General features: G+C 39.8%; 1 protein-coding gene across 1 annotated transcript; it reads right to left on the bottom strand.

The window, feature by feature from the left end:
• Window positions 1–2,939: 2,939 nt before the first annotated feature.
• LOC144525083 (C-X-C chemokine receptor type 4-like) lies at window positions 2,940–5,081 on the bottom strand. Its single transcript, XM_078261571.1, has 2 exons — window positions 4,972–5,081; window positions 2,940–4,615 (listed from the first exon to the last, which is right to left on the bottom strand). Exons 1-2 carry the CDS (start codon window positions 5,053–5,055, stop codon window positions 3,497–3,499), a joined length of 1,203 nt encoding a protein of 400 aa, XP_078117697.1. The 5' UTR covers window positions 5,056–5,081; the 3' UTR covers window positions 2,940–3,496.
• Window positions 5,082–11,643: the final 6,562 nt, after the last annotated feature.

Below are 11,643 nucleotides of genomic sequence, written 5' to 3'. Positions count from 1 at the left end.
TTTATATATTTACCCGCTGTGGGACTAATAGCCTAAGGGATTATCTTATCTTATCATCTTATCTTATATTATGCCAATTAGAAATAAGTAGGCTACTTTGATAAATGCAATTTCTAAATAGCATTAAAAAGCCAGAAAGGCCAAATCATGTGCCCAGACTGCATGCGAATTGAATAAAAATGTTCAACTGTAATGCATGATAATAAATGATGTACTGTAAACTGAGATACACCCTATGGCAGTATAAACAGAGGTACAGTATTGGGTGGGTATTTATGTTTCAGATACAGAGATGCATGCCAATAAAATAATAGGATGAGCTATTAGTTCACCATCACTTTATGCAAATTGTAGTGTGTGGTCTAAAGTATTTTGATTAGAAGGTTCCTTAATCCAGAAACCCCTCATAACTATATGCTTTACACACAACAATAGGAATGGGTGTGTACAAGATGAAGAAAATTACATTTTAAAATATCTGAAGTAAATAAATCAACATTTCACAACTACAACAACATGCACACATCCACCACCATGTGTGGTCATGTGGTAGTTTTTACATGACCACATGGACACTAAAAGTGACACTCTCCATGAAATTACTTTCACGCCTTTGGTCGAGTGCACTGAGTGCATCCAGGTATCCAGTGACCTTTACAAGAATGGTCAAGCACAGCGAGTGATGGTGGTTTGAATACAGTGGGGGGTCATCAAAGCTTTTCTCAGGCTGTTGACCACAGGAGCTCCTGATGCAGGAAACAGCCTTCCCCCTGCTCACTTTCCAACCAAAACAATGTAACCAATAATGGAGCAGGCCACTGCCCAAAAGGAACCTGTGGTATTTGTGTTCCTTTCAATCTTAGTTTGCAATAGCCCTTTAAAATCATATCTGCACTTACTGGTACTTACTGTCAGTTTAATACATCTCAACAGCAAAACTTAAATGAGGCCCTACACATAATGGCAATGGTGTCAAGTTGCAGAAACTTAGATGCACAGTGGTAATGAATCAGCAGTCGAAGGTATTTCCTGTCCATTTCAACGGCTTTGCCCTTTAACCCATAAAGCAAACAAGGAACTCTTCACTACTTCAACATACACACATGAGTTTGTTTTAACTAATATAATAGACGTCAGAAATGTTGGATTTTTGCAACATTGCACAGGAAGTTGATAGTGATGTGTTGCAAGATATGATGGCTACAGTATCATGAGAATGTTATCATGTTAGAAAAGCCTAGTCAATCTAAAATAAACACTTCTTGATTGTTGATTGTACAGAAGAGGCAGTAAATGGATTTAGATGTGTATGTTGTTGAGCAGTGTATATTTTCTCATCACACAGAGAGAGCAAAAGCTTTAATTATGAATGAAAGGACACTTTCTTGCACCCGAGGGTTTATTCCCAAAGGGGCCCTGAGTACTGTTGGTGCACTTAAGTGAGCACTTTGGACATTTTGGATAAAAGCATTATCTTTTGTTATGGTAATAATGGTTAAGTATTTTGAAAATGGTATGCAATATACCATGGGAGCCAAACAATCTGTAAAATTCACCAAAAACTTTTTTTGTGAACTCTCAGGTCATGTAGTATTAAAAGAATATTCATCTTGTTGTGTATTTGTGAACCATGTTCTTCCTGTGGCTACACAGCCTCTGTTTTGAGTAAAGTATGTCAAAGTATTGAAATCATAAGATAAACTTTATTTATCATGAGGGACTTTGTTAAGAAATGTTAGGTTTTATTCTGTATAATCTTTAAACCCTGTTGTTGGATTGAAGTTGGCAACCGTTAAGATTTTGTCATAATATCGGTGCATTTGAACCATTTCCTTGTTTAAAATATTTCAAGAACAATTCTGTATATACGGTAGAGTTGATATTATCCTAAAGGCCTACAACCTTTCCTGATGACGGTGAAATAAGCAAATGAAGAGGATGCATCTGAACACTTGAAGTGTTAACCATAGATCTGTCCCTGCACAGGCTGAGGCAGCATAGCTCTTATGCTAATTCTGAATCATGTGAGATCATTTCCAACTGAAAACAGCTCCTTTTGTTTTATCCTGTTTCACTGTGAGGGACTAGAGCCCCAAAATATCCATTAACCTTGTGGCTTGATGGGAGCACTTCGCACCTTTTTTTACATGTAAAGAAATGGAAATGTGTCTCCATTGGAGTCCTGAATGGATGCCAGCATTACATTGCACAGCGGCCATTTGACGACTTCATTCTCCTTGACATCTATTGTTGCCAGCTTCCTTTGGTCTCCAATTTGAACATCACCCTGCCACCAGTCCACCCAGATTAAATCTCTCGTACTGTTTGTGTTGAAGATAGAAGAGCCCACAGAAAGATTGATGTCAGTGTGTGTTCAAAACTTGTCATTTATGTCTCACCTTGTCACTATATAATTCCAACAGATTTACTGCCAATGATATATTGCATGATAGCTCAACAAAGACTATGTCTGCCTATTTGCATCTTCAGAATATACAACCTGTGTCCTGAATACTATTATATTTTGTTTTGTGAGCTGGGAAATAGCTAAATTGACCCACTGACCCACTCTGTGAAGTGAATGAGGATAACACTTGTTTACAAGCTAAACATAATGAAGGCAGTATATCTTGCAAACTGAAAAGAAAGAAAATGAATCAAAGGGAAACTTCACATGCTATTTTCTTTGTTAAAGAGCCATATGGGTGCTAATTATAACCAAAGATTTGAGCTTTTGTGTCATGGCTGCTTAAGATGTAAAAGTGCACAGATGTTCTTGCAATTACAGGGCCTGCCTGCTCAGTCCTCCCTCTGCTTTCTAGCCAGATCAGGTGGAGACATTTGTGTTAAGAGACCCCCCTCCTCCAACACACACCTCATCCCCCACCCCCTGAGGGAAGGAGGCTGGTTTTAGGTGAAAAATGTACACGACACAGTCATTATGAGAAGCATTGAGTTTTTCTTTATTTTTTACATACAAAAACACACATTTAAAATGGTAAAAAAAAAACAGCATGCAGTTTCTTTCTTTTACAGAACTTCCAGTGTGAATGACAGCAATAAATAATAGTTTTCAGAAAATCACGCAACTTAAGTGCGAACACACAAATGCTACAAACTATGTACAGGTTTCCAAGAGCAGCTACCATCCATGAAAACAGAATAGGGCATTGTATGCCTGAGCTTTGATGCAGCAACACAGATTGTAAAGATGAAAACAGAGAAAATGGATCTTGATTGAGAAGCTGAATGAGTGGAAATGAGGCACTGCCTGAGGACACAATCTGCTTTGAGGAACATTGAAGTTGCTAAAATTGCAATAAAAAACATCAGATGACACACAACTGCAGTAAACAAGGCAAACAAATGAAAAAGTATAAAAACTCTTCTTTTTTTACATCTGTACAAAATGTAGTAAGTTCTTTGAAATTGAAGCTTAGTTTTTTTGTTTCTCTCCTCATCTTATCAAGTCACAGACTATGAGTTTGAATGTTTGTTAACTTGACAAAACACTTGAGGACTCGGACTCAGTTGACACTGATGAAATTTGCCCTCTCTTTTTTGTCATGAGAGTCACTTTCTGACTTGATCTGCTGCCGGCTGTCAGTGCACTCTTTGCTGATTTCTTGAACTTAACTCCCAGGAAGGCATAGAGGATGGGGTTGAGGCAGCAGTGAAAATAGGCCAGCGCCTCTGTGACAGAAATCCACGTCTCCACCGCTTGTTGCAATTCGCAAGACTGAGAGACCACGTTCAGCATCATCAGGTTGTCCAAAAAGATGCCAACACAGTAGGGCAGCCAGCAGGAGAAAAAACAAAGGATGAGGATGACCGTGGTCTTCAGGGCTTTCTTCTTCAGAGCCTGGCCCTTGGCGCCTCGCGACAACTTGGCAATGATGATGCAGTAGCAGACAAGGATGACCAGACCGGGCAGTATGAAGCCCACCAGGATGTGCTGGAAGCGGAAAACGACGGTCCATATGAGACTGGTTTCCTGCGGGTAGATGCGCTGGCAGATAATCCTGGAGTCTCCAGTCTCCATGCTTTCATCGAAAAAGTGGAAGTTTGAAGAGCCTTTGTCCTGCACCCTGGCAAACACCAGGTCAGGTACAGTCAGCACAGCGGCAGGCAGCCACACACCCACATAGATCACTCTGCTTGCAAGCAGCTTCCTTGTGGCTTGGCTGTTGGTGGCTCGCACAACTGCCAAGTATCTGTCCAGACTGATGAAGGCCAGGATCAACACACTGCTGTACAGGTTCACTGTGTAGATCATGTGCACAGAGACACAGAGGAAACCCCCAAAGTACCAGGATTTGGCGGCATCAACGGCCCAGAAGGGCAGGGTGAGGACGAACAGGAGGTCAGCCACAGAGAGATGGAGCCGGTACTTGTCCGTCATCGTCTTGACCTTTTTCTGGTAGCCCATGACAACAACGACTAATCCATTGCCAATGACTCCCAGAATAAATATAATTCCGTAAACTGTTGGTAGGAAGATCTTGTTGAATTCGCTGCTGAGCGCTCTGCCACATGGCTCCTGGAAGTCCAGGTCAAAGTCTCCAGACTCCTCTGACATGTTGTCAGTACTGTTGCAGGTGTATGTAATATCAAACTGAAAGAAAAAGGAATTGAAAAGTTAGAAAACAGTTGAGATCCAGGCAGTTGTTAACATTACTTAACACAATTTCTTAAATTAAAAAAAAAAGTAAATTCTGCTAACTTGTTTCCAAAGTTGGAGTTGTCTAAAAGTTTAAATTGTGCTTTTCTCCAAGTTGCTCATTTTATTATTTCATTTCTTTATTTAAAATGAGAAAACAATAAATCGAGTATAGTGAATTAAACCAGTGTAAACACGCGTGGAAAATGCTAAAAATTGGTTTTCATTAATAGCAATAAAACAACCTAAACCTAACCTACCAAACTAACTGCCACATATTTGTTTAGAAAGACGCCAATAAAGAAACTCACCTCCATGTTTACCACTCGTTGATAAGGTTCGTTACGACCAGTGCGTGCAGCAGTGTGATCAGTTGCTTGTCTGTAAGCAAACATCTCTAATGGCTACACATATATAGGCTCTACACACACCGCCGGGGCTCCTGACCCCTCCCCCGCCCCCGGGGGGAGGAGCAGCAGGTTACGCTCGTCTCCAAAAACAGATCGACTATAAAACTAACTACTCTGACTGTGGTTTGTGAAACGTTTTGTCCGAAAGCGTCTGTTATTTCGTCAACTTAAAAAAAACGCACAACAACAACAACAACCGTTGAAGTCTCTGGGGACGACGTGGAAAAGGACTGTTGTGTGAGAGTATGGTCACTGTGACAATTATATGACATAAGGCTTAGATTATTTTGAATTTATTTCTGGTGATTTTTGCTCTCAGCTCAGACTTCCTTTATGCTGAGTTGTTTTTTCATGCGATAGGAAGTAATGACATGTACAAACAAGAACTATAGGCTACTAATCCTATGATATTTTTGGGGAAAGAATAGCCTAATATACAAACATTATGGCGTTGCATCAACAGTTGCACATCATTAAAGGAGTATTAATAATATAGTATACGGGAAATGTATTGGAGTAGCCCATAATAAGAAAAAATAATTGATAACAGTGTGATAATATGATTATTAACTTATATTAAGTGCACTGAAGAGCCACAAGAGTATAGGAATGTTACAATGTTACCACAGGAGATAGACATGCTGTAAAGTTCAACAATGTCAGTAGTTTCAATACTATATTACAGATTCCCTTACAGGAGAACTGTTAGAAAATTAGGGAAATTTTAGGATTACACATGCTTTTTATCATCAGCTCAGCAGCCTCACATTTTGCACCTCCCTCTTCATTCTGCGCAAATCAAGGATTGACATTTAGATTGGTCGTTCAGGGACTTCTCCATGCCTCATATTTCTCTCTACAAATCATTTTACACACTTTACACTGTGTATGATGACAGTTTTCATCAGCGAAGGTCTGAATCCGTCCTCACCTTTATACACACCCTGTCTCTTCTCAAGTGCTGTTATGTCTGTGCTGCCAAGTGCTAAATCACCCCCAGTGGATTTGAAAAGAACCACACACACCCTACAATGTGTGATTTCTATCAAACGGCTATCGAGCCTCAGAGTGTAGAACATTCATTTTCTCACAGCTTTTACCAACCCTCTCTGATTTCAGTTTAGGTAGTGATGACAGGGCCAGGCCACACGAAACTCCCCGCCCTCCTCTCAGACGGAGCGGGCAGTTATCTAATGTCTGAAACCGAATCTCCTCCATGTGGTATGCAAAAACTATTTCATGCCTTTGATATATAAGAGCAGTAATAGATGCAATGAGTCAATCTGCACCATTGATTCCATTGATGTATCCTCCTTGTGTAAAATGAGCTATTCTTAGAGCTGCAGCATCCCATACCATTTAGAAAGATCAGCACATTTTCAGAAAACATAAACAATATTTTTTTCTTATCTAAATTTCATTTATGTGCATCTAGGTTGCATGCTTGTTTTTCTTGGATTTGTCAGACGGAACGCCCATATTGTGCATATCAGCACTGAAAACTTTTCTCACCTGGCTGTATCGGAGGTTAGCAACTGTAAACCACTCTGTTCGTAGCCTGAAAACCCCCCAAAACTCACCACAGTTCCCAGTTGGGTTTCAATCATCATCATCAACAGTGAGCTGTGATAAAAAAAAAAATAAAAAAAACACAGTCATTTGTGCTGTGACTGTACTGAGTACCACTGAAAATGACCGACGAACCCAAAATATAATCTCCAATGCAGAATAGTTTCAAATGACTGAAACATGTTTATCTCTGTCACTCAATTTGATGGAGCCGTTTTGCTCCTCTCCATCATATTGACAAAGTGATTCAATCTGTCGCACCTTCATGAAGGATTTGTGAAGGAAACCATGAATTTTTAATTTTCTTTTAGAATAAGGGTAGTTAGCATGTGAGGCACCTGCAGGAAATCAAAGAAACAGTTTCATTTACAAGCATTCAGTTGAAAATGCAGTGTTGAAACACTGCACCAATGGGAGCGCTTAGTAGAAAAAATGCAGACAAAAAACCAATTAGCAGCTCAGTGATTATTACTTTAATATAATAAGAAAACATGAATGAATTATTAATTTAAAAATCAGCAATTATACAGCAGCATTCACACGCAGATGGTTGTAGACTAATCCTGTGTGTGTCTTCTTCAGATCCTCCTGCAGTTGGACTCCTGAGGAGAGGAACAGGGGGAATCTGCAGCTCAGAGAAAGGCCACTGTATTGGTATGATGCTCTTATCAACGTCACTCAGACACAGACAGTTTCTCTGTTATCTGTCTGCAAGCACAACTACAGTACTTTTTTTTTTTTTACATTTTCAGAATGTTCATCTGAAGCATTCATACTTTTTTTCCCTCAAATTCCTGATGGCTGCTTTTGAATTCAACATTATGTATTTGGGGTTGTGAGGTCACTGAAATGGTGCAGTTGCATGGTCCATCCATCCATCCATCCATCCATCTTCATCCGCTTATCCGGGGTCGGGTCGCGGGGGTAGCAGCTCCAGCAGGGGACCCCAAACTTCCCTTTCCCGGGCCACATTAACCAGCTCCGACTGGGGGATCCCGAGGCATTCCCAGGCCAGGTTAGAGATATAATCCCTCAACCTAGTCCTGGGTCCTCCCAGTTGCATGGTATTGGATCAATTTGCCACCCTTACATGAAACGTACATTTGTGAGCAAAATATCTCAAACGTAGGAATTTATTTGTTTTTAAATGAGAAAATATTCAATCAATTCAATGTTGTAATTTCTTATTTATGAAGTTATTTAAAAAACGCCCAAAGAGTGCATGAATCAAAACTTATTGAATGTTTAGAAACATTTAGGAAAATGCCAAAATTGGAATTGGAATTTCAACATAAAAAGCCCAGATCATCAAAATACTGGGACTTTGGTACCGACATATTGATGGGTGACACAAAAGTTATGAATGTTTTCTCATATTCATGGAATTAAATATGGTGATTTTCCACACCATTTTCAGTGCCACATCTGTGCCCTGTCTTGTAGCATTTTAGGTGTAATCAGTGCACTGCAATCAATCTGCTTTCGCAATGCACCTTTCATCATCTGCAGAGTCTGTGTGTACATGCAGCTTATCGTTTTGTAGGATTTTAACAAAGGACATTTCATTCCTCATAATAATAATACTTTTTTTTCCTTGCTTTAGCAGGATATCTGCAGCCTCCACTGTCAGTGTGAGGATTCAGATTGCTATCGGCTCGGAATACAAAAGATCTGTGAGCTACTTTGAATACAAATCACAAGAAGTGTGAACGGCAGCGAAGGGGGCTCTTCAGTGAAGAATGGCTATTGAAATGAGGCAGAAGAATGCCAGAGAGATAAAGAGAAGAATGAGCAGTGCTGTTCAGTCAACACCAAGTCCTCCAGTTCCAACTCATCCCAGGCCCCCTCAGCAAGTCAGCACGGGATCATTTTTCATAATGATACCTCTGTTCAAATATCACCTACTTTTCTTTCTTTTTTTCAAAAAAAATCTAGCCTTTGTTGTAGAAGCTGACTTTGGGTGTTGCCCATGCACACACGGTTTTTGGGTAACTTAAATACCATTAATCTCTTAAAGGTAATCTCTTGTCTGAGCACTGAAAAGTGGTTTGTGTATTTCAGCAACGCACAGAAGAACTGTATGTGCTTGCCAATCTATCTCTCTATCTATATAGACATTTGTGGGAGTGTGACAGTTTTTTGTTGTAATATTTGTATATTTGTAGTGCTCCTTTTCACTGACAGCCAGCACCAAAACATCCTTTACTTACATACGTAGTGTTTGTTTCATCTCATATTGCAAGCCCATTACTATTAGTCACACTGAATCTGTGGTACTGTAAGTATTAAATCTACTTTGTGGCATATATTTTGCATCCTGAGCTCTGTAACATTAGTAGGGGGGTTGAGGTGTGGATTTAAATGACATTTTTGTGCATAGAGTCATGTTCATTATTCACACTGGAATGCATAACTTCTTTATCTATCAGTCAAGGTTCTATCAGGGTGCTTTTGTTTTTCAATCTCACCATGGTTGGTTTGTGAAGTCTATTCAGGGAAGAAGGTTGGTAGGGGGGGTCGGCGGTCCTTAGCCAAGGTGAGATATTCATCCTTCATTCTCTCCGATCTGTGTTTGGGTTTTGTCTTCTGTCAAGATGCATCAAGCCTCAGCGAGTAAAACATGACATTGGAAAAACGATTCTCTAATAATACACAATTTATCACACGACTTTAATCATAAATGCAAATATTGTGAAGAAGTGACCATGATCTCACAAAGAGGCTTGATTTAAGTGGCACGTAGAAGCTGTCAGTACCACTGGAAACTATTTTTTTTCTTCGCAAAGTTGGCACAAACAAATATTAATGATTATATTTCCACACAGAAAGAAATATTTGTAAAAGCATCCGGCTTGCTTGCTTAAATGTTTGTGTTTGAAAAAAGAGCTTGAATTGGAACAATAGACCCACTTTAAAGACAAAGCTTGCTCCTTATCTTTGGAAGGCACCCTCTTGTAATAAACTTCCTTTGTTGCGTTGCTGCATGTGCTCTTGGCCCTTTTAAAAACTCTTTCCTTGACCTCAATCAAGCTCACAATACCCCAGTGAATTCAGTATGACATGCGAAAGGGTGTGCAGAAACAGCCTAAGTGCTCAACAGAAATTACATTAATATTACTGACATAAGCACTAATCATCTAGCTTTTCAAGCAATTTTCTTCAATGACAAATGTATAAGAATTGCATTAAACAAGTTGGATGGATGCATGAGTTACTTCCCTGAAGAGAATTTGACTTCAAATTTGTCCATGAAGAGCTAACTTGCCAGGGTGCACTGAACAAAGTCTTTGCAATAGTTTTGTGCGCCAAGGAATGACACCTAAACTAATTTGAGCAAAGATGTATTGGAGACTTCAATTACAGAAAGAGTTTGGAGTATCTAACTTAGTGGATATTGTTAAAAATCTGTTTCTGACGGTCCATAGTCAGTTTAAAATAAGTGCATCATTCTTTTTTTAAGATAATTTTTTTGGGCATTTTAGGCCATTATTTATATGGGACAGCTGAAGACATGAAGCAGCAAAGGGCCACAGGTTGGAGTCGAACCTACAGCCACTGCATCGAAGAGTAAACCTCTCTCTCTCTCTCTCTCTCTCTCTCTCTCTCTCTCTCTCTCTCTCTCTATATATATATATATATATATATGCGCCTGCTCTGCCAGGTGTGCTATCCAGGCGCCCGTAAGTGCATCATTCTGACAAACTGTAGTGTTAAAGTTATTTTTGGGTGCCAGTAGGATAGCAATATACAAGTGGTTTATTTGTATGTATTCTTACTGGAATATTAGCAAGCTTACTCTGACATCTGACAACATTGGTGGGCAACAACTGGAAAGAGGAGATTTTTTTTTTTTACTCCTGAACATTTTCACGCTGATTACCCTGAATCCTACTGCTGCCTGTCCTGACATGGAGTCCCTGCAGAATTAGACAACGGGGGCATGTACCAATAAAAACTGAAATGGGTGACACTGCCCTCGAGCAGTTACTGGAGAAATATATATCCACATGTGGCAAAGATCCAAAGCAAGCCACAAGGTCGGTTGAGAAATGCCGCTTGTTGTTGCATAGGAAGGGTGTTTTCTATGAGTCCATGATAAATGCAACTGGAGTTCCTTTTCCTTTTTCACCAACGTCTCCATTGTGGTTTCAACTTGCAACAGTATTAAAACACTGGCAAACGGCCTGCAGTGCCCCATGGAGGTTAATCTGTCGTGTGTATATACATTATACAAATGCGATGCAAAGTGCTTTGATGATTTGAACGTATTCTTTTCATGGCAGTTCAGATGTTCACTAAATAACATTGTTCTTTTCAGGTTTTCCCAAAGCAACAAGGTTATATAACTGTCACAGTATTTTCAATCACGTTCTGAATGAGTTTTCTCCAGACACTGGGAGATCCCTCTGCTGCATTTGTATACGACAGAAGATCACAGCAAGTGTTCTTTTAGGCTCTCTGCAGGTGGAGGTCCTCCTCCATCTGTCCTGTGTGGACAGTGGTGGAGGAGACTCAAACGCAAAGAGAGGCTCAGCTCAGCCCTGATCCCCTCAGATAACGGGGACAATGGGCCAGATGACAGCAGATAAGCTTTCCAGAGTCAAATGACCAGAGGACGGAGAGAGGGAAATAAACCTACTGCCAAGCCAGACCACCTCATTACTTACACCGTCAAGAGTCCTCACGGAGAATCTTTTAAAATTACCTGTCAGCAGCAGTTTTTCTCACAAACGATGGACAAAGAATTATTTTTTACACCTTAAGTGTTAATCATGAATATGATTTGAGAATCAGGCACATGTATGATTAGCTGTATTTCAATCTGCAATTTAGTGATGGTATACGTTTGAATAATGTGCTTTAACTTCATCTTGGATTTATTTTAGGAAAGTGGTGGCTTTAAATGAGATCAGAGACCATCAGAGACTGTTTCATAGGATACTTTAGCAGAAAAGGGTAAAGAAGTTTATATCATTCTGCTACTCAGCATCTTTTTCTGAGGAG

This window comes from Sander vitreus, chromosome 11 (assembly GCF_031162955.1).
Source record: "Sander vitreus isolate 19-12246 chromosome 11, sanVit1, whole genome shotgun sequence".
Classification (NCBI taxonomy): domain Eukaryota; kingdom Metazoa; phylum Chordata; class Actinopteri; order Perciformes; family Percidae; genus Sander; species Sander vitreus.
Note: the sequence above shows the minus strand (reverse complement) of the source record. Positions and strands in the feature narration are given on the sequence as shown.

Coding starts and splice junctions, on each gene's coding strand:
- LOC144525083 (XM_078261571.1), bottom strand. CDS start 5,055: ATGTTTGCTTACAGACAAGCAACTGATCACACTGCTGCACGCACTGGT. Junction 4,616..4,971: donor AACGAGTGGTAAACATGGAG/GTGAGTTTCTTT, acceptor TTTTTCTTTCAG/TTTGATATTACATACACCTG.